The sequence below is a fragment of the Aquarana catesbeiana genome, linkage group LG01 (genome assembly GCF_042186555.1).
Source record: "Aquarana catesbeiana isolate 2022-GZ linkage group LG01, ASM4218655v1, whole genome shotgun sequence".
Taxonomy (NCBI): Eukaryota; Metazoa; Chordata; class Amphibia; order Anura; family Ranidae; genus Aquarana; species Aquarana catesbeiana.
The window spans coordinates 359,716,560-359,739,391 of NC_133324.1; the positions used below are offsets into that span (position 1 = coordinate 359,716,560).

At 43.8% G+C, this 22,832-nt stretch overlaps 1 protein-coding gene across 2 annotated transcripts in view; it reads right to left on the bottom strand.

The window, feature by feature from the left end:
* Window positions 1-1,136: 1,136 nt before the first annotated feature.
* LOC141146432 (kelch domain-containing protein 3-like) overlaps window positions 1,137-22,832 on the bottom strand; it is a 177,504-nt gene continuing 155,808 nt past the window's right edge. For both annotated transcript variants that reach the window (XM_073632958.1, XM_073632959.1), the window contains exons 17-19: window positions 4,203-4,287; window positions 3,997-4,101; window positions 1,137-1,885 (exon numbers count right to left, since the gene is read on the bottom strand). In XM_073632958.1, coding sequence (XP_073489059.1) covers window positions 1,781-1,885; window positions 3,997-4,101; window positions 4,203-4,287 — 295 coding nt within the window. In that variant the 3' untranslated portion in view covers window positions 1,137-1,780. The remainder of the gene's footprint in view (window positions 1,886-3,996; window positions 4,102-4,202; window positions 4,288-22,832) is intronic.

A 22,832-nucleotide genomic window follows, 5' to 3' on the forward strand; every position in this document is an offset into this window, starting at 1 on the left:
TTGAGACTGAGGTGACACCCCACTGGTATGTGGCCTTTGCCGAGGCACTGCGGTGCTGGTGGATGGCACTGCCTCCTCACCAATACACCTTCGTCTGGCGGGCTGACTCTCATCCTCCTCCTCCTCCTCTGAGGCTGTCAGTGTACCACTGGTTAGGACAGGCTCGTAGTCCATGTCAGACTCAGAATCTGAATATGAGGAGGAATCCGTAGCAGAGAGCTCCCCGTTGCTCTCGTCGCCCGCAAGAATATTATACACCTCCTCGGCTGAATACAATCTTCTAGCCATTGGTGATGACAGAAGGCACTGATGACACGTGCCACTGATAGATGGCACTCTTACATGGTACTGATGACACGTGACACTGATGATAGATGGCACTCTTACGCGGCACTGATTACACGTAACACTGATACGTGGCACTGGTGACACTGATGGCAGGTGGCACTGATGACAGATGGCACTGACAGGTGGCACTGATGGCAGATGGGACTGGCACTGGCAGATGGCACTGGTACTGTGGGCACTGTGTATGTGTTTTTATGCACACACAATCTCACTGACTATAGCACAGGCCGCTCTCCCTCCTCACAAGCGGTCTTTGGGTGAGGAGGGAGAGCCGGCAATGAGATGATCTCATATGTATACATTTGAGATCTCTCATTGGCACCACTGATCGCGCTGTAAACGGCCGCTGTGATTGGCTGTTTACAGCGATCTGTGACTGGCTGTGTCAAAGGGACACGGCCAGAACAGAATTTCCCCGATGCGTGCCCGCGCAATAGTTAGAAAAACTCTATCAATTAGTGATGGCTACATCGAAGAACACCACTATCTAACCACATGAACATGCAAAAATAATATTTAGTAGAACCCCTACAGATATCTAAATCTCGGGAGACCCGAAGACTAATTAGGATACATAATTACCAGAAAACAAACAAATGAAATATGGTGGAAAAGAGACATAAAAACAGCAGGAAGACTATCAGAAACCAGCAAAACAGCAGGAAAGCAGCAAATAAAAAAAAAATACAAGGTCTGCCATTACTGAGCATTTGCTAGTTACCTGGCTAGTTCTGGTTTCAATCGGTTTTGAGTCCTGACCTGAAACAAGCATGTAGCCAATGAAGTCAAGTTTCAGCCATCTATTGCTTTTTATTTATACATCCCAGCAGGACTATTAAATATTATAAGGTTAACATTTTAGTATAGATCCCCTACATTGTCTTGAAAATGCAAACCATGCACATTATCAAGGAAGCAAATTGCCAAAATGTGGCCTGACAATTTTATGGCATGTTTGGAAAGAAAAAAAAGTTTATTTTATGTGTCCTGTCAGCATCAAAAGTGTTCCATAATACACACAAATACATAAAAAAAATCGAACATGTATGAGATTTAAGATGAGCATATCTTACCCAAAGGACAGTTGCTGAGTGCTAGAGGAACCATGATTTACAAATGGACATGCAGTGTTCTGCTCACATTGTGGATGTTTACGGATACTTGCAATACTGAACTATTAAATTATGTGAATATAGTGCATATTGTGTTTCACCGTAAATTCATTATAAAAATTCACATTTCAGATCTGATTTTGAAAAGAGTTTCCAAATGTGTCATGAGACTTTAATCAGTTTGAATAAAATACAGATTTTTATAGGAGAAATATTTAACAATTTGCATAAAAGTTATCCATCTTTTTTATGTAACATATAGCTGAAAATAATGAATTAAGCTTTCCGATTATACCGCTGACATAAACATTTCTCAGTGATCACATTCCTTTGAACTGTTCCATGATAGAAATCAACTGCTGATTGCGTTTTTCAATCATTTGCTGCTCTTCTTTTAACTTTTTTTGTTGTAGAAGAATTTCCTCCTGAGTAGTAATTAGAAGACATTTGTGAGTTACATCAAGCAGTGGATTCTTACAAATTTACATTAAACTGTTTCCATTTAAAGTGTTCTAATTTGTTTGGCAAGACTGTTACAGACCAGGGTCACTGTCAGAGATGCAAACATCTAGGTGAATTCAGGGCGTAGTACTAAAACGTACTTGTCTAAACCCAAAAACAAATGTAATCTTGAAATTTACCTGTCTTTAAGGCCAGAGGCAATGGGATTTTAGTCACTTCAGGTGAAAAATCAGCACAAGGGACATGGCTTACCTTCCTGGTTTAGCAGAAACATCGCTGCTCCAATTAACCTCTGGCACACCAGGACATGGATTCAAGCCATGTCCCTTTTTTATTTTTTTGTTAAATAAACTTAGGTTTTAAAGTAATCTGCATCGGACTGCCCAATAGGCTTCAGTCCAGGTTCCCTTAAAATGGCCAAACTGGCTAAGACCTTATCTGTACACTAGCTCTTAAGCTGGCCTAAGGTTAAGCCTACAGTGTTAATTTTCTAACACATTAAAGCGGGGGTCAGCAACCTGTAGATCAGACAGGTGACTGGTAGATCACGGTCTGGGCTTCCTGATCCACCATCCTAGAGCATCAGAGTGGAATGTGGAGGGACTACTTGTAAAGTTGGAGCTGTGGTAGGGAGCAGCCGCATAAGTGGATGCCTCCTCTGTAGTGCTAGCTCCTGTCCCATGCACAGTGATACCAACTGCACTCCAACTCTTATCCCAGGTAGTGGTCTCCAGAGTGGTGGAAAGCAGCAGGAAAGAAGAGATCTTCAGGTCAGTGTGGCGCAATACACTGAGCATTGTAGTATAAGACTGCTTTCACACAGAACTGCGACTCAATCACAGGGATTTACCACTCCCCATCTTTGCATGTGAATGAGCCCTAAGGGTGCTACTGCTGCAATGCAACTAAGGGCTGATTGACAAGTACAGCAGGCACTGCTGCTCTTCTGAAAAGCGATCTGAGTATATTTGACAGTTGGTGAGGAGGCGATATGTTGCCTCATCACCACCTGATTTAAACACATGTTTGTAGTGCAATGAATGCGATTGCGACATGGTAGTACAGCAATTAGATGTTTAAATCAGGTGTGAGGAGGCGACACAGTGCCCAGTGATCTTAAACTTCTCACATGTTGTTCAGGTAGATCTCCACTTCTTTAAGGTTGCCTACCCCTGCATTAAAACATATACTGTAGAAGCATATGTGGCTAAATAATGCAATTATACAAGGTAGTTACAGAATTTAAACTTACAGTAAGAAGTTATCACCTTACTATATTAGTCTTGATTGAAGCTTCGAAATGTAAGAGCTGCTGTTGTCTGGGATTTCTATTTCCTTGTTGCCGTGGCAACTGAATTTTCTTCCTAGTAGACTGTCTACAGTATTTTTCTTTATTGCTTTGTCTTCTTAAAACAGAAGGTATTTGCATAAAATCATGTCCAAAAAACAATATATTCTTATTTTAGGATAGTAGATAGAGCCACGCAATTTTATATTTTTTTATTTTTATTTTTACACAGTGCTGCAGGGGAAAGGGGCACATGGAGATTGGTGGTGGATTGGGGGCAAGAAGTGGGATCAAAGCAGCAGAAGGGGTTTTAGTGAGGGACGAGGGGGATGTCAAAGTGGTGGGACAAAGGAACAAATAGGGAAGGAGTAGCAGTCGGGTCACATTTTAGATGAATGGCTTGACGGCCGCTGATCTCAACTATTGTTTTGTTCAGCAGAGTCTGCTGAACAAGTCTACTGTAAATTCATATTCACTGAAGTGACCATGAGCTTATAGCAGAGTGGGAGATGCAGCTGATAGGACTGATTTGGCCAACTAGACATGCTTCTGTTTTTTACTAAGCTAAAATACAGCCCATTAATTGTAATGTGCACACAGGCGCGGAAACAAGTGCTGTGCACTCTTCAGTAAAAAAAATGCGCAAACGAATAAATGTGAAAAAAAAATCTGAAAAAGTAGATGCTCAAACAGGAGTATCATGTGCAAGAGGCCTTAGACAAAACTGAGCAAACTATTCTAGTGTATCCATACTGTATATTTCTGTAGATACTTGCAGCAACTTACCCTCACATCACTGATCTCTCTCCTTTCCTTATCGTTTTCTTCTGCTCTTGCTTTGAGCCAAACTTCATTTTGTATCTTATGTTTTTCCAACATTTCTTGAAGTTCCTAAACATGGGTCAATTAAATCAACAAAGCAATGTTTTAAGTATCCTTCCAAAATGTCCCATCAATAGCTTTAAAGCTTAGTAAACCAAATGGATATAAACCTGTTGTTGAATCTTGTATTGCCTTTGAAATTCTTCCTTTTCTTGATAGAATGTTGCTTTCTCCTGTGCAAAGTTTGCCTTTTCACTAAAGGTACAAAAAAAAACTATTTTGTGTTGTACTAAGAAACAAATATTGTATACTTAACAGCAAAATCTGTGAAAATAAATGAAGGGCAGGTTAGTGTAAGTTTAGGCCAATGCAGGGTTGAAGCCATACTTATGAACTGTCATAAACAGAAAAAAAAAAAAATGTATTCTGTTCAGCCTGGTCAAAGCAATACAGCCTGGTGAAAAGTTTTATATTGGAACAGCAGCTCACTGTTGTCATCTATAAGCTCCCTCCTGCAATCAACAAGCTCCATTTATTTGGTACACAGCTCAGCGCCGTGCAGTAAAGCCACTTTCTCTCCCAGTTTGATTACTGATGTTCACAGAATTACTGGAGGCTAGTTCAAAGACTGTTTGAAGTACTGTTTACAATACATAAAGTGTATCTACAGTCAAAATTTAAAATCATAAATTAATTTTCACATTTAATTAAAATGTATTTCTAGCCTACTATTTTTAATCTGAATGCTTATGAAGTTTGGAATTTTACTTTATGAAAATGTACTTCCATGAACTCTGTAACACATTCACTATGCCCTGTGTAGATGCACTGCTGTATTACACATTTCAGAGCCTTCCTTCTGAGCTACAGAGGTACTGAGAGGGAAAGTTTCAGGAGGTGGAGATGACAGATTGCAGGCAAGCTACCATTGGAAAAGTAGTTCTTAGATTTTGAAAGTAAATCGAAGAAATGAGCAGAGAAGCTGGTAAGTATGCTGGGAACCTAGGAAGTTGTTGAAAGAGGTGGCCAGTAGATAGGCAGCACTCACAACATATAAGGAGATTTAAAGTAATTGTAAAGGTAATTTTTTTTCTTTAAAAAATATAACAAACCTGTCTATACTTGCCTGCTCTGTGCAATTGAATTGCACAGAAAAGCCGCAAACTGCATCTTTTCAGTTCCACACCATCGCTCCTGGGCTCTCCCCTCTGTCCAGTGCCTCCATGGGAAGCCACTTTCCATGGGGGCACTCGTGCGTGCTCACAGCTGAGCCCCGCTGCTGCGTCTATTGACACAGACAGGGGGACTCGACCCCGCCCCCCACTCGCCCGTGACTGGTTTTGATTAACAACCCTGGGAGCCAATGGCTCTAGGTACCCCAACAAAGCCAGCGAGACCCAGAAGTGGGGGGAGAGAAGAGCTGCGGATGTGCAGGGCACTGGAATCAAATTAGGGCTCAGGTAAGTAAAAGGGGGGGTGAGATAGGGATGCTGACACTGTGACATTTTTTACCTGTACGTGGATGTAAACCTTCACATATACCCAGTGAAGTGAACAGTCTCAGATGATACACGGGCATGAAACAAATCATCCTACGTAAGTTTTACGTGCATATCTTCTGTCTTCAGCTTTATATATTCTTTAGAAAGTGCACATCGTGTTAGAGATTTTCTCTTCCTGTTCAGCACTGACCGTGAAGTCTAGGCATACAGCCAAGACAGCTGATTGGAGGAAAGGCACACACCCCCACTCCACATAGATAGAGACAGGCAGAGACTTGCAGAGCTGTTTTGTGAATCGTTCAATTCTCTGCTAATCTATTTATAGCAACCGCCCACAACACAAATTTCAGGCTGGTTTTATCTCCTGTGTCAGAGAACTTGTCAAAAGTTAACATGCTGATAACAGAATAAAGGAGCAGGAGAAAGCAGCAGGACGTAGTGCTTCGAAGAGAGATAAAAAAAAACAGTGCAGATATATGTGCCCAGCTCAAATTTCATGAATCAGGTTTACATTCACTTTAATGCAAGGAATGCATTAAGGTAAAAAATGTTTAGGCTTTACAAACACTTTAAGCAGGCTTATATTGGATTGTCAAATAACTAATGTTTGTGTTGCTAATGAAATTCAGGCTGTCCTGAGTTGTAAAACAATTCACGTCCTAGCAACTGATCTGGGCCGTTCAAGCTGTGAATGTGCACCCTCTCCCAGATCCAGCTCAGCTTAGTAGTGGCTGCTCAAACTCTGCAGGTGTGCTCAGCTAGAGAAGGCCGCTAGCCTTTCCCTAAGTTTTTTGAAGGTTTTTGTCCATATAAAAACTTTTTGTTTTTATTAATTTTGTAGAGCCACATTAAAAACAATCACAATCAAATTATAAAAAGTCTTAAGTTACAATCTGTCTTAGTTAACAGACTGAAGAAAAAAATGTGATTATTATAATGTAGCAAATAGTAAGAAGAGTCGGCAAAACTGTAATCCTTGAGGTGTCGTTTATTGGTACATCAGAGTGACAATAAAACAATAGCGCTGATGCGTGTTGGCAATAGCCTTAGTCGTAGCTAGTTTGAAACAGATATGGTAAGATATATATTTATATATACATATACACTCACATACACATATACAAGCTCCGCCTTTGCACAATTAGCATGTCAGGTTAGTACCACAGAACATTAGCATATTTAATTGATACACCAATCATTCATGTGGGTGGTGACTACACCTGTTTTTGCCAACAAGAGAAAGGGAAGAGAAAGATATAAAAAATGGTGACCCCGGAATCAGAAAATTAAAACAAGGAAGGGGACCCGCGGCTCCAAAGACAAGCAGAACAAGCTATCCACGGAAAGCACAGGACAAATAATACAAGAACAGGTAGATAATCAAACCACCACTATTCCCAAAATGTGGCTCAGTATTAATGGCTCATATAGTTGTGTTTTAAACACTTGTAGGTATTGTGACAAACATAACAAGATTCACAAGTCTATCGCCTCGTACCATAATAAAAAAAAGGTATTCTCTATCAAGGACTTTATAAATTGTAGCACGCAATATGTAGTCCAGGTGATAGAATGTGATGTTTGTGAATTACAATATGTAGGATGTACCACCAGGTCCCTTCGCACAAGGATTAGCGAGCATTATAACGGAGCAGCCTATAGTAATGGAAGGATGTCCAATGTATCAAAACACTTCAAATTTATACATAAAGGTAACATGGATTCCTTCTCTTTCTCTGCAGTTTAAAAAATCAGAATGTCGGTACGTGGAGGAGACAAGCACAGAAGGCTACTAGAACAGGAAGATAAGTCGATTTTCCTGTTAGGGGCAAGCACCCCCATAGGCATGAACCACAGATGGGATGTGGATCTATTCCTCAAATTATATCATCCTATCCCATCTCCAGTTTCATTGTTCACTTGTTTTAGGATTTGTCCTCTTCTCTTAGTGGGTTCCTCCTGTGCTTGCTTTTTGCTTTTTATCTTTTCTTCCTGCCATTTCTGATTAACCACTTATCTTTGATCTCCTCATAGTGATTCTGTCATAAATTTTGACCTTGCATTGTCTTACTACTACCAAGTGTTTTGACACAAACATCTGTGTATGCTTTTTTTTCTTCCGGGGAACATTTTTTCCTTTGGAAGAATAAGGTCCCAACATCTTATACAGCACTTTTTATACACTTTTCTCTTGGCTCAACATTTTTTATATCTTTCTCTTTGTCTTTCCTTTCTCTTGTTGGCAAAAACAGGTGTAGTCACCACCCACTTGAATGATTGGTGGTATCAATTAAATATGCTAATGTACTGTGGTACTAACCTGACATGCTAATTGTGAAAAGTCGGAGCTTGTATATGTGTATGTGAGTATATATCTTGCCATATCTGTTTCAAACTAGCTACGACTATTGCTGAAACGCGTCCAGTAAACGACACTTCAAGGATTACAGTCTTGCCGGCTCTTCTTACTATTTGCTACATTGGAGTGTGATGGGATACATCGAGCCTAGGCACCTGTGAGTGGACCTGTTGTATGGATTGGGTTGTCCCTGCAGAGAGTGCTGTTACTCTTTTCTTTTCCATGTTGGATTATTATAATGTAATCACCATATAAGTGGAAAGTTTGGAGCCTGGTCCCCAACCAGGCTACCATAAGGACATGGGGGCAGTTGGACTATCGCTTTACGGTAAAGCGGTAGAATAGCTATATAAAGCAAAAGTACATGTGTGAAAAAAGTAAAAAGTTTTATCCATGCAAATACTATTAATATTACTACTAATATTGTTCTCTCTCTCCCCCATTTTAGGTGACTTTGGCATGGGTGGATGTGCCTTTTACACGTCCAACCCCTGCCCCCTGTCTGCAGTTATATACATCTAAGCTGCATGCTGAGACTTATCTCTCAGCGGGCTTGCTCTTTTTGGTACCCCCACATTGAATTATTCCATTACCAGGTATATGCTGTGTTTTTCACCTACATTTTGGTTCATCCGTCCTCACTTTTTCTGCACAATTGTCATCACTCCCCTTTTCCTCCTTTCTCCTTCGCTTTTTTACTCCTTTTCCCTTTCCCTTAATTTCTTTTTCCCCTTACATGCCTCCCCTTCTTCCCCTTACCTTCCTTCACCTTCCCTTCCCCACTTCCCTGCCCTGTTCCCACTCACTCCTCTTTTCCCCTTCCCCCTTTCCCTCCCATCCCATATATCTTTCCAGGGTTCCCTCACCTTTTTCTTTCTTTTTCACTTTTGCTTTTTTCTTCATTCCTTCTTTCCTCCCTTCCCAACTCCCCCTTCCTCCCCCCCCCCCCCATTTTTTTGCTTCCCATCACTCCACTCCTTGCACCCATCACGCCCATCGTCCTTCACTTTTTCTCATTTTTTCACTTTACATTCACTCATGTTTGAATTCACTCATTGTTTGATTTGAATGTTTTGACACTTGGTTTTTATTCAAGCACGTTGCTCACTCCTTCACTTCTTTTCTCACTTTTTTGATTTTCCACTTTTCCCTATCACACTACTCACCTTCATTACCATCCCTTCACCGGTCCAGCACTTTCTGGTCTTGTTTTCACAAATATACCTACCCTTCGTTTTATTCATTTTACTTACCCAGAGTCCAGCCCATGCGATTTTTAGTTCCCCGAGTCGACACTGCTCCCTCCCCTCTCCTATATATCAAAATACGTTATAACCATAATAAAAGTTTTTTCATTGTTCATGCTTTTGTGCAATTGCTTTGTGTTTTGATTACCTGTTAACTAATTTGCAGATACCTTCCTGATGAAGCGGCTACCACCCGCGAAACTAGTCGAATTGCTATCTGTCTTCAAATTGTCCCCCTAGACCCGAGGTTGATTAAGATGTTGATATACATGAATTGTCATCAATGTTAATGTGTAATTGATTATGTATTTGCATGAATAAAACTTTATAGTTTTACTTTTTTCACACTTGTACTTTTGCTATATATAGCTATTCTACCGCTTTACCGTACCGCGATAGTCCAACTGCCCCCATGTCCTTATGGTAGCCTGGTTGGGGACTAGGCTCCAAACTTTCCACTCATAGATTTCTGGATGATGGTACGAGGTTTTCAATTCCTATCCTTAGTTACTTAATATAGAGGCCATACCCATTTTTATAATCACCATATAAAGTGAATTAAGAATTAACATGCTAGCAACATGGGGGAGGGACCGAATGTGGCATGTGAGAAGACACACTTCTCTTGGCTTTGGTGGCTGATCCTGCCTTTGATGCTCTCACAACAACTGATTTAACTTGCCCAGAGCGATCCATGAGCTCCCTGGAGCCTGCTACACATGCCGACCTGCTGGCTGATTCTTTGAGCCGCTGTCATGACCAGATCCAAGGACGGAGCGCCCTTAGACTCCCAATGACAAATGTACCTTCTCAGTCGATGTTGGTGGATGTCACATGACATAACCTCCAGAAACATTAAAGAGTGCACGTCAGCTATGGAAGGTTGCATCAGCGACTTAGAAGACAAATTGCCATACCTCCAGCGGGACTCCCAGATGACTAAACTGGCGGATGCAGAAAGGAGATTTGAAAAATCAAGAGACAGAACAATGTCTGTATCGTGGGCCTTCAGGAGAATACCGAAGGCAGAGACCCCACAGAATTCATTGTGTTGGCTTCTCGACATCTTTGGCAAAGATGCCTTTACACCTTATTTTTCAGTGGAACGGGCTCATCGCACCCCACCAGACCCTTACCATCGGGTAACCCTCCCAGACCCATGCTGGCACGACTGCTTAATTATCTAGACAAGCTATATTGCGCCTGGCACGTGAACTCTGCAACATCCACTACAATGGGGCCAGAGTCTTATGTCGCGTACATGCGGTCGGCTTTTCTGACGGGAAATGTTGGATGTGAGCTTGTTGGCTGAAAGTCCAACCGTGTGTATGCTCCATCGAACATTTGTTGGCGGACTTTCCGCCAACAAATGCTGGCTAGCAGGTTCTCAAATTTTCCACCAACAAAACTTTGTTCTCGGACTTTCCGATCGTGTGTACACTGCATTATTCTTTCCAGATTTCTCGGCTGAGATTCAGAGAAGCAGGGCAATATTTACATAAGTCAGGAAGCGTCTGCAATGCCTCCAAGCCACATACGCCATGCTATACCCAGCCCGGCTCCACATAACATCTGGCAGCCAGGCACACTTCTTTGAATTGGCAGCTGTGGCCTCTGATTGGATTGACACACATGAGGCTTTGACACTGCCCTAATGCAGCAGAAACCGACTGGTGTTTCCACGATCAAGCTACTGCCTTAAAGTGTTAATAAAAAGCCACAACAGTAAAATCAGTCTGTATCTGCAGTAAAGCATGCTTGTTTTACTCACCATGGAACCTAAGGGTTAATCCTCTGCATTGTGTAAAAAAGCTGTTTGATCCTGTCTTCTCTGATCCTCCCATTCTTTCACTGTCCCCAATCCATCTCCTGATAAGACAGAGCCTTTGGAGTCACTCAGCACATGCTCAGTTTGGTGTGTATTGCTAGAGAGTTTTTTTTTTGGGAGAGTGCATGTGATCAGCACAAGGCCAATCAGCACTGTCCAGACAGAGGGCCGGGGACCTGCAGCCTCATAGGACAGTCAGAGTAGAATGAAATTTCCTCCTACAAGCTTTAACCAGACACTGATAGAAGTCACAAGACTGCTATATACTGCTGATGAAAAAATGCATTTAGTAGTTTATATTTACTAAAATAATTGCATTGCCATATCCTGTGTACTGTGGGAGACCAGATATAATGAATGCAGGGTCCGGGGTTTAGTAGCACTCTAAGTTTGCCAATGCCCTCAGGCACCACACTTTTATTTTTCTAATGACAAGTCTGCCCCCGAGTTGGGGGGGGGGGGGCTGGGGAGATACAGCTTTCCTTTTTCTTCAGACCACTCAAGGGATCTTTGTATGAAAACGGTATCCATTGATTTTTGTTCTTCCAGGATCTTACTACATCGTGCCGCTCAGGGGCAGTGAGCAATCTTCTCTATGACAGTTGTTTGATATGCCTGTTGCGATCTACATTGCCCTACTTTCAAGTTGCTGCTCGGGCTTTGGAAAGAGTCTACTGAGCCCTTGGCAGTTTACATGGGAGCAGTTGGACCAAACACGTCTATACTGTTCTTGTTTAACATTCCAAGATAACCTGCTACATGGAACGTGGCATGCCTTGGCCTTGCTTAGCTTGAGCTACAGTATCCCCTTCCTGATTTCATTTGCTCCACTTTACTCTGCACTTCTACAGATGTCTTTGACAAGTTGTTACTGCGGATCCTGGTTGACTAAGCCTTTAACTGCACTTGCATGATGAGAGTACTTATTATCTCGTGGAATTTGAAGGGTCTATGGGACCCATTGAAAAGGTCAATGATTGCTGCAAATATTCGTAAATACTACCTGGATAGCTTTCCAGAAACTCACCTTACTAAAGACTGTTTCCTGTGTACAGTATGCTTGAGTGGGCTGGTCCTATCACTCCACTCACTCCTACTCCAAAGGGTTGAGTGTACTGATGCACCGCTCCCTTGTGTTTCGGGAAATAGAAGTACTGGTGGATGGAGAGGGTAGGTACATATTTTTGCACTGTCAATTGTGTACGGTAGCTGTGGTATACATTCCACCTCCCTTTTTAAGGGAAGTTTTACGATCCTTATTGGTGTACCTGCTGGACAAACCTGATTTACCTCTTACCGATGGGTGACTTTAGCCACTTCTGGACCCCCTGCCGTCGATATACGTTGGTCATTTGATGTTTAATACCGTTGTCATGGCAACAGATAGCTGTCATAACCCCAGTATTTTATTCAATGGCGGCTGTGTCCCGGTTGTCTCCGCTGGTGGCTGTGTCCCGGTTGTCTCCGCTGGTTACCGGATCCATTGGTAGTGGTAGAGACGATCCAGTGCTTTCCCCTGCTTGGCACTCAGTCGATCTAGGAAAAGATGGCCCCCTCCACTCAACTCTATGCCATTGAATAATGGCAGCAACATCAAACGTCACTTAAAGTGAAAATGGCCCTAAAGGGCCAATTTTTTTAATTGAAAAAAAAAAGAAAAGACTAATTTTTTTTATTGCTTTTAAGTGTAAATGTGAGATCTGAGGTCTTTTTGACCTCAGTTCTCACATTAAAGAGGTCCTGTCATGCTTTTTTTCTTATTACAAGGGATGTTTACATTCCTTGTAATAGGAATAAAAGTGATCCAACATTTATTTTTTTAAAAGGACAGTGTAAAAATTAAAAATAAGAAGTAAAATAAATAAAAAAAAAAAATTTAAAGCGCTCCTCCGAGCTCGCTCGCAGAAGCGAACGCATACATAAGTCGCTCCCACATATGAAAACGTTGTTCAAACCACACATGTGAGGTATCGCCGCGATCATTAGAGTGAGAGCAATCATTCTAGCACAGGACCTGATCTGTAACTCAAAACTGGTAACCTGTAGAAATTTTTAAATGTCGCTTAGGGAGATTTTTATGTGCCAAAGTTTGTCGCCATTCCACGACTGAGCGCAATTTTGAAGCATGACATGTTGGGTATAAATTTACTCGGCGTAACATCATCTTTCACAATATAGAAAAAAATTGGGCTAACTTCACTGCTTTCTTAGTTTTTAATTCAAAAAAGTGTATTTTTTCAAAAAAAATTGCGTTTGTATGTCCCCTGCGCAAATACGGTTTGACATAAAGTATTGCATTGACCGCCATTTTATTCTCTAGCGTGTCTGAAAAAATTATGTTTGGGGGTTCTAAGTAATTTTCTAGCAAAAAAAATTTTAGCTTGTAAAAAACAGGTGTCAAATATAGGCCTTAAGTGGTTAATTGTCATCTCCACCCCTTTCTAGTCAAGCATCCTTCTCCTACCACCGGAGCTTCTGATAGGTACTGTCCTCTATAAGCTCATACAGGAGGTGGGCTGGATTGACTTCTGGCGTGCTAGGCACCCTCAGGAGAAAAATGTTCATGCTTTTCCAAATTCCATATGTCTTTATCCCGGATTGACCAATGTTTGGGTACCCCCTCCCTATTTCCCCATCTTACGGACATTAGATACCTTCCTAGAGGAATATCGGACCACTCCCCCCCCCCCCCCCCCCCCCCGGTGATCCATCTGGAAGTAAGGCCCTTAACTACCTTGGTGCGTGCTCCATGGAAGCTCAATGCCTTTTGGTATAACCTCTTTCCTTCACATGTCACCATAAACCGGTCTATTGATGATTTTCTTGTAGCTCATAAGAATCGTGCAGATATAACACAAAGTTTGGATGCCTTTAAAGCCTTTTTACAAAGTATATTCATAGACCAAATGAATGGAGTTAAACGACACCTGAATGGTGCACGAGTTGAGCTCGAACAACAGATAGGCCAGTTGTAGCAAGTGTATATAGATAATCCCATGGACTCTACTAGGTAGTCCTGTCTGCTCAGGATGCACTGGACCATCTTTTATCATCCTCGGCAGATAAGAAGCAATTCTTCTCTAAGCTGGCATTCTATGAGGAGGGAGAACAGACGGGTAGATTTTTTTGCCAGGATTGCAAGAGCCCAGCACTCTGGAGGCACTATAGGTGCCTTGTAGACTGGGGAAGGCAGCTAAGCCATTACTCCGAATTCCATAAATACAGAACTTGTCTCCTTTTATTCCTCTTTATACCAATCTAAGCAAGTATGTACATCGAAGATATCTTGACTAGGGATGAGCCGAACACCCCCCGGTTCAGGTCGCACCAGAACCTGCGAACGGACTGAAAATTCGCACGAGCGTTAGAACCCCCATTGACGTCTATAGGACTCGAACGTTCGAAATCAAAAGTGCTAATTTTAAAGGCTAATTTGCATGGTATTGTCCTAAAAATTGTTTGGGGACCCGGGTCCTGCCCCAGGGGACATGTACCAATGCAAAAAAAACTTTTAAAAACTTTTTTTTTTCGGGAGCAGTGATTTTAATGATGCTTAAAGTAAAAAAAAAAAAAAAAAAAAAAAGTGAAATATTCCTTTTAAATATCGTACCTGGGGAGTGTCTATAGTAAAGTGGCTTGTGTATCCCGTGCTTAGAACAGTCCCTGCACAAAATGACATTTTTAAAGGAAAAAAAGTCATTTAAAACTGCTTGCGGCTTTAATGTAATGTCTGGTCCTGGCAATATGGATGAAAATCAGTGAGACAAATGGCATGGGTACCCTCCAGTCCATTACCAGGCCCTTTGGGTCCTGTATGGATATTACGGGGAACCCCGCACCCAAATTTAAAAAAGGAAAGGCGTGGAGCCCCCAGGCCCTATATACTCTGAACAGCAGTATACAGGCGGTGCAAACAAGACAGGGACTGTAGGTTTGTTGTTAAGTAGAATCTGTTTGTAATTTTGAACTGGTACATTTTTAAAGTGTAGCTCCAGCCAAAAAATCTGTTTTTAAGCTTTTTGGAAAACATAGGGAAGGGTTATCACCCCTGTGACATTTGTTTTGCTGTCTGTGCTCCTCTTCAGAAGATTTCACCTCACTTTTTGTCTCAATGAAAAATGTTTTTTGAAAATTTTGGGTTTTTAGTGAAACAAGGATTGGTGATAAAGCATCAGTGGAAAGGAGAAAAGTTTTTCCCATATTAACTCTTACAGGAGAGAATTTCCCTTCCTATGGGGTAGATTTCATCTCACTTCCTGTTGTCCTTCTGTTTGCAAGTAGGAGTCGTTTGTAAGTTGGATGTTTGAAAGTAGGGGCCTGCCCTATATACTCAGCAGAAATTTGGGCCTTAGGTGTTGTTGTGGCCTCAACACTGTAAGCCCTCACAGGGCCCTGCTGTGAAATATTAGATCAAGAATTGTAATTACATGCCCGTGTTGAACAGGGCCAGAAAAATTGGGCCTTTGGTGATGGTGGTGCTGGTGTCACAACACTGTAAATCCTCACAATTACTCTTGGTGGGCGCTGGAACGGGCCCTGCTGTGAAATATTAGATCAAGAATTGTAATTACATGCCCCTGTTGAACAGGGGCTGAAAAATTGGGCCTTTGGTGGTGGTGTTGGTGCTGGTGCCATAACACTGTACGCCCTCACAGTTGATCTTGGTGGGCGCAGAAACGGGCCCTGTTGTGAAATATTAGATCAAGAATTCTAATTACATGTCCCTGTTGAAAAGGGGCTGAAAAATTGGGCCTTGGGCACTGGTGCTGGTGCCACAACACTGCAACCCCTCACAGATACTCTAGTTGGAGCGCAGGAACTAGCCCTGCTGCAAAGAATTGCATCAAAAATTGTAATTACATGCCCTTGTTAAACAGGGGCTTAAAAATTGTGCCTTAGGCACTGGTGGCGGTGCCCAGAACCAAAAATGTTCTTACAAGCTATCAGCATGATCATTGAGGAGGAAGAGGATAATTACTCAGCATAACAGGATAGTCACTCAGCATCAGCATAGGCAGTCTTTGCAGGGATCTGACATTTCAAAAAAAATTTTCCTTTACATCAGCATCAGGTGCTTGGTAGCTGGTGGTGATCCAAGACTGATTCATTTTTATGAAGGTCAGTCGATCGACTGATCACCCTGTGATCAGTTACAAAGCCTCCAGCAGCACTAAATGTGCGTTCCGAAAGAATGCTGGATGCAGGACAGGCCAGTAGCTCAATTGCATACTGTGCAAGCTCTGGCCAGTGATCCATCAACAAGACCCAGTAACCCAGAGGAATTTCGGTGGGAAAGGTGTCCAAGTCAGATCTTGCCCCTAGGTATTCCTGCACCATGTAAAACAGACGCTGGCTATGGTTGCTGGAACCGATCATACCTTGGGGCTGCAGACTAAAAAATTGTCTAAACGCATCGGTCAGATGGCCACCTTCTCCACCGCTCCTTCTTTGACTGACCGAAGCCTCAGCAACACGTTGTCCAGAAACAGAAGTTTGTAACCTCCCAGTCTCTGGGAACGCGTTGCACAGACCTTTCTGCAAGGCCTCCCGAAGGTGTTTCATCCTCTGCTCCCTCTGCGACGGCAAGATAAGGTCCGCAACCTTACCCTTGTAACGTGGATCAAGGAGGGTTGCCAGCCAGTATTGGTCCTTCTCCTTGATACCACGAATACGAGGATCCTTACGCAGGCTTTGCAGGATCAGGGAGGCCATGCAGCATAGGTTTGCTGAGGCATTCGGTCCGGAGTCCTCTGAGTCACTAAGGAGGACATGGCCTGCAGCCACCTCCTCCCAGCCACGTACAAGTCCATGTGTTTCTTAGGACTGATCCCTTAAAGACTGCTGCTGATGCTGAGTGCCAGGCTCCACCTCCATACTGACACAATCCTCCTCCCCTTCCTCGTCCTTTTCCTGTGTGATCGGCGGGCACGCAGGAACACTGTCTGGATAAAGGGGGCCTTGAGAGCTAAGGAAAACCTCCTCTTCCTGCCTCTGTTCTGCCTCAAGTGCCCTGTCCATTATTCCACGCAGTGTGTGCTCCAACAGGTGGACAAGGGGGACAGTGTCACTGATGCATACACTGTCACTGCTCACCATCCTCGTGGCCTCAAATGGTGACAGGACAGTGCATGCATCCCTGATCATGGCCCACTGGCATGGGGAAAAAAAACAAGCTCCCCTGACCCTGTCCTGGTGCCATATTCGCACAGGTACTCATTGATGGCCCTCTGCTGCATGTGCAGCTGCTGCAGCATGGCCAACGTTGAGTTCCACCTGGTGGGCATGTAACAGATTAGGCAGTTCTTGGCAAGGTTAAACTCCTTTTTGGAGGTCTGCCAGCCGAGCACTGGCATTATATGACCGGCGAAAATGCACACAGATTTTCCTGGCCTGCCTCTGGACATCCTGTGAGCCCAGGTACCTGCCCAAGAACCGCTGCACCACCAAGTTAAGGACGTGAGCCAAACAGGGCACATAGGTCAGTTGTCCCTGTCGGAGGGTGGAGAGGAGGTTGGTGCCATTGTCGCAAACCACCATTCCTGCCTTAAGTTGGCGTGGCGTCAACCACCTCTGAACCTGCCCCTGCAGAGCTGACAGAACCTCTGCCCCAGTGTGGCTCCTGTCCCCCAAGCACACCAGCTCAAGCATCGCATGGCATCATTTGGCCTGCGTACTTGCGTAGCCCCTTGAATACCTACGGAGCACCGCTGGTTCCAAGGACAAAGCACAGGAAGAGGCCATGGAGGAAGAAGAAGAGGAGGGGGTGGAGGAGAGAGGTGTGTCACAATCATGAGTAGTGGCATTTTGGAGGCGTGGTGGCGGAACAACCTCCAACACTACTGCACCTTGTCCTGCATCCTTCCCAGCTACCAGCAGAGTGACCCAATGCGCCGTGAAACTTAGGTAATGTCCCTGTCCATGCCTGCTGGACCATGAGTCAGCGGTAATATGCACCTTACCGCTGACCGCCCTGTCCAGCGAGACCAAGACATTGCCTTCCACATGTCAGTAGAGAGTCGGAATCGCCTTCCGTGAGAAAGTGGCGTTTGGGTACCTGCCACTGAGGAACCGCACATTCCACAAACTCACGGAAAGGGGCAGAGTCTACCAACTGAAAAGGTAGCAGTTGAAGTGCTAGCAATTTTGCCAAGCTAGCATTCAACCGCTGGGCATGTGGATGGCTGGGAGCGAACTCCTTTCGGCGGTGCAGCAGCTGGGGCAGGAAAATTTGCCTGGTACAATCTGACGTCGGTGTACCGAAAGCAGATTGCCCACAAGTACTTGGCTGTGACACACCTAATTCTGCACCTTCATTCCTCTCAGTGCAGGTCTCAGAGAGGATTGAAGGTATAGTGGGGTTGGAGATCTCGGCTGATGAGGAGCAAGGAGAGGTCCTCTTTGTTCTTTGGTGTGGGTCTTTTAGATATGCTTGCCAACGAACTGCATGGCAGGTCAACATATGTCTGGTCAAGCATGTGGTGCCCAAGCAGGAGATGTTTTGGCCACGCGAGATACGCTTGAGACATATGTTGCAAATAGCAGCGGTGCGATCTGATGCACTCGTCTCAAAAAAGGCCCACACCAAAGAACTTTTGGAATAACGTGCAGAGACAGCAGTTCCCTGCACATGCGGAGCTTTGCGGTGTGATGCAGTCAGTGTGCTGCCCCCCTGGAGGGCATGCTGCCTCGTTGGTTATGTGCCTCCTCCTCCTCCTCCTCCTCTCAGGCACCCACGTTGAGTCAGTGACCTCATCATCCCCTCCCTTATCACTGGAGCAAACCTGGCAGTATGCTGCAGCAGGGGGAGCATGACTGCCAGATTGCTGTCCTTCTTGGGCACCCCCTCTGTCCGTGCTCACGTTACTGCCTTCATCTAGCTCAGTATCATCATCAGAGCCTTCTAAACGCTGGGCATCCTCCTGGAGCATGTACCCAACACTGTTGTCAAACAGTTCGAGGGACTCCTCAGGAGGACATGGTGGGGCTAGGGAAGGAGTCACTGATGCCATTGAGCCGAGAGAAGAGGCCACGTTGGCAGCTGCTTTGCCAAAGTACCCTGAGCATGGGTGAGGGAGTATGAGGATGGCTTGGTCATCCACTCGACCAAGTCTTCCGCATGTTGCGGCTCAACACGGCCAGCTGCCGAAAAAAGGCCAAGCGTGTCCCACGGCTACGTGCTGATGAGGATGCACCGTCTCCACGACCAGCACCGTTGCCTCTAGACACAGAGCCTGCTTGCCCTCTTTTATTGGCTTGTGACTGTCTGCCTCTCCTTGTTGGCCTTCCAGACATACTAATGGCCTGTAGCTGCACTAAGCTGGGATATATATATATATATATATATATAGATACTGCAGCTAGCAAAATTAACTGCCTGCCTACAGTATGAGAACACCACCAACCTTCTACAGGTAGCTTTAGCTGAACAGTACAGAGGTCGCACTACACTAACGTGTAAATACTTTAGCTGCCTGCGGTAGTGATAGGATCAGGAACACACCACCAACCTTCTACAGGTAGCTTTAGCTGAACAGTGCAGAGGTCGCACTACACTAACGTGTAAATACTTTAGCTGCCTGCGGTAGTGATAGGATCAGGAAAACGCCACCAACCTTCTATAGGTAGCTTTAGCTAAACACTGTGCAGAGGTCACACTACACTAACGTGTAAATACTTTAGCTGCCTACGGTAGTGATAGGATCAGGAAAACACCACCAGCCTTCTACAGGTAGCTTTAGCTGAACAGTGCAGAGGTCGCACTACACTAACGTGTATATACTTTAGCTGCCTGCGGTAGTGATAGGATCAGGAAAAACACCACCAACCTTCTACAGGTAGCTTTAGCTAAACACTGTGCAGAGGTCACACTACACTAATGTGTAAATACTTTAGCTGCCTGCGGTAGTGATAGGATCAGGAAAACGCCACCAACCTTCTACAGGTAGCTTTAGCTAAACACTGTGCAGAGGTCACACTACACTAACGTGTAAATACTTTAGCTGCCTGTGGTAGTGATAGGATCAGGAAAGCACCACCAACCTTCTACAGGTAGCTTTAGCTGAACAGTACAGAGGTCGCACTACACTAACGTGTAAATACTTTAGCTGCCTGCGGTAGTGATAGGATCAGGAACACACCACCAACCTTCTACAGGTAGCTTTAGCTGAACAGTGCAGAGGTTCGCACTACATTAACGTGTAAATACTTTAGCTGCCTGCGGTAGTGATAGGATCAGGAAAACGCCACCAACCTTCTACAGGTAGCTTTAGCTAAACACTGTGCAGAGGTCACACTACACTAACGTGTAAATACTTTAGCTGCCTGTGGTAGTGATAGGATCAGGAAAGCACCACCAACCTTCTACAGGTAGCTTTAGCTGAACAGTACAGAGGTCGCACTACACTAACGTGTAAATACTTTAGCTGCCTGCGGTAGTGATAGGATCAGGAACACACCACCAACCTTCTACAGGTAGCTTTAGCTGAACACTGTGCAAAGGTCGCACTACACTAACTTGTAGCTTTAGCTGAACACTGTGCAGAGGTCACACTAAAGTAACCTGTAGCTTTAGCTGAACACTGTGAGGAGGATGCACTACACTAACTTGTAGCTTTAGCTGAACACTGTGAGGAGGAAGCACTACACTAACTTGTAGCTTTAGCTGAACACTGTTCAGAGCACGCACTACACTAACGTGTAGCTTTAGCTGAACACTGTGCAGAGGTCGCACTACACTAATTGTAGCTTTAGCTGAACACTGTGCGGAGGTCACACTACACTAACTTGTAGCTTTAGATGAACACTGTGCAGAGGTCACACTAAACTAACCTGTAGCTGTAGCTAAACACTGTGAGGAGGACGCACTACACTAACTTGTAGCTTTAGCTGAACACTGCTCAGAAGACGCACTACACTAACTTGTAGCTTTAGCTGTACACTGTGCAGAGGTCGCACTAAAATAACTTGTAGCTTTAGCTGAACATTGTGCAGAGATCACACTAAACTAACCTGTAGCTTTAGCTGAACACTGTGAGGAGGATGCACTACACTAACTTGTAGCTTTAGCTGAACACTGTGCAGAGGTCACACTAAACTAACTTGTAGCTTTAGCTGAACACTGTGAGGAGGACGCACTACACAAACTGTAAATAGTCTAGCTGCCTGACTGTGGTACTAATAGGATCAAAAGAACACCAGCAATTTTCTTCAGGCAGCTGTAAATACTGTAACAAGACAAGCCTGCCTGTCAGTAGGAGGATAACAGGAACGGATCTAGCTAAACTGAATACAGTGTGTGTGTGTGTGTGTGTGTGTGTGTGTGTGTGTGTGTATATATATATATATATATATATATATATATACACACACACACACACACACACACACACACACACACACACACACACACAACACCTGGGATCCATATATATATATATATATATATATATATATATATATATATATATACACACTGTAAATGCAGCTAACTGACTGACTGTCCTGCCTAATCTATCTAACTCAAATGAAATGACACTGTCTCTCTCTCTCTATCTCTCAGCACGCTGGAACACACTACACAGGGCCGCCGTGCAGGTGGCCTTATATAGTGTGGGGCATGTTCTAAACCCCCTAAACCATAATTGGCCAAAGCCACCCTGGCTTTGGCCAATTACAGCTCTCTACTGACAGCGCTGTGATTGGCCAAGCATGCAGGTCATAGTGCATGCTTGGCCAATCATCAGCCTGCAATGCACTGCGATGCTGCAGTGAATTAGGGGCCGTGACGTGCCACACGAATTTCGCAATTCGACGAACGGTCGAACAGACGATGTTCAAGTCGAACACGGGTTCGACTCAAACACGAAGCTCATCCCTAATCTTGACTTATTTGAACGGTATCCACCTACCGGAATTGTCCATCCAAAACCCAAGAATGCTTGACTCCCCAATTACTTTGGAGGAGCTACAGCAGGCAACTGCCACATGCCCCAACTGAAAGGCACCGGGTGACGATGGCTTACTGGTAGAGGTATACAAACATTACAGTAGCTACAACTGAACAATTGTTTAACAATCAAATCACTATCTGGGTGTTAGCAAAGCTATAGCTTCTAAAGCTGGCCATACACTGATTGAAATTTAGTCAGTTCAGCCGGGGCTGACTGAATTTCAATCAGTGATGGGTGCTGGTGTCAGAATATAGTGTCCTGGTGGGGTGTGTGGGTTTGAATGGAAATCCTTCTTCTTCTTACTTATGTTGATAGTGGGATCTGTCTGCTCAACAGAAATAAACTAATCGTGTATGGCCAGTCTAATTTTTTTTTTTTTTTTAGGGGTAACGTATCAAATTATCTTTTTACATTTCTTTCCTGTCGCTTTTCATTCTTAATCTCTGATGGTTGGGAAGGGGTGGACTACCACCCCTCCCTTTTCCCCCACTTTCAATTGAATTTTAACTCCATCTCCATGCACCCTTCCTAGTTATCCCGCTTCCTAAAGAATCGCAGAAACGTTGCTGAACCAGTTTTAGCTTCCTTTTGGTCTGTTAAATATACTGTTAAAAGCATTGTTGTATCTGTCTGAGTGCAAATAAATACCTGTTGCGCTTGCCAAAAATTTGAGGAGAATGGGAGTTAGTTTGTTGGATTCATCAAGAGATGGTAGCAGGAAAAGCTACCAGTCTATTATGTGTACCATCAACCACAACAAACAAAAAATGTGTCTTTTGTTAAGATGAAGTGGCCTGAACGTAGAATCCTGACAACATCTAAAGTGTATAAATAAAAATGAGTGCAGCGCTAAAACTGAATGAGTAAAAAAACATATGCTAAAGAACATAAATAAATAATTGACCCATCACACAT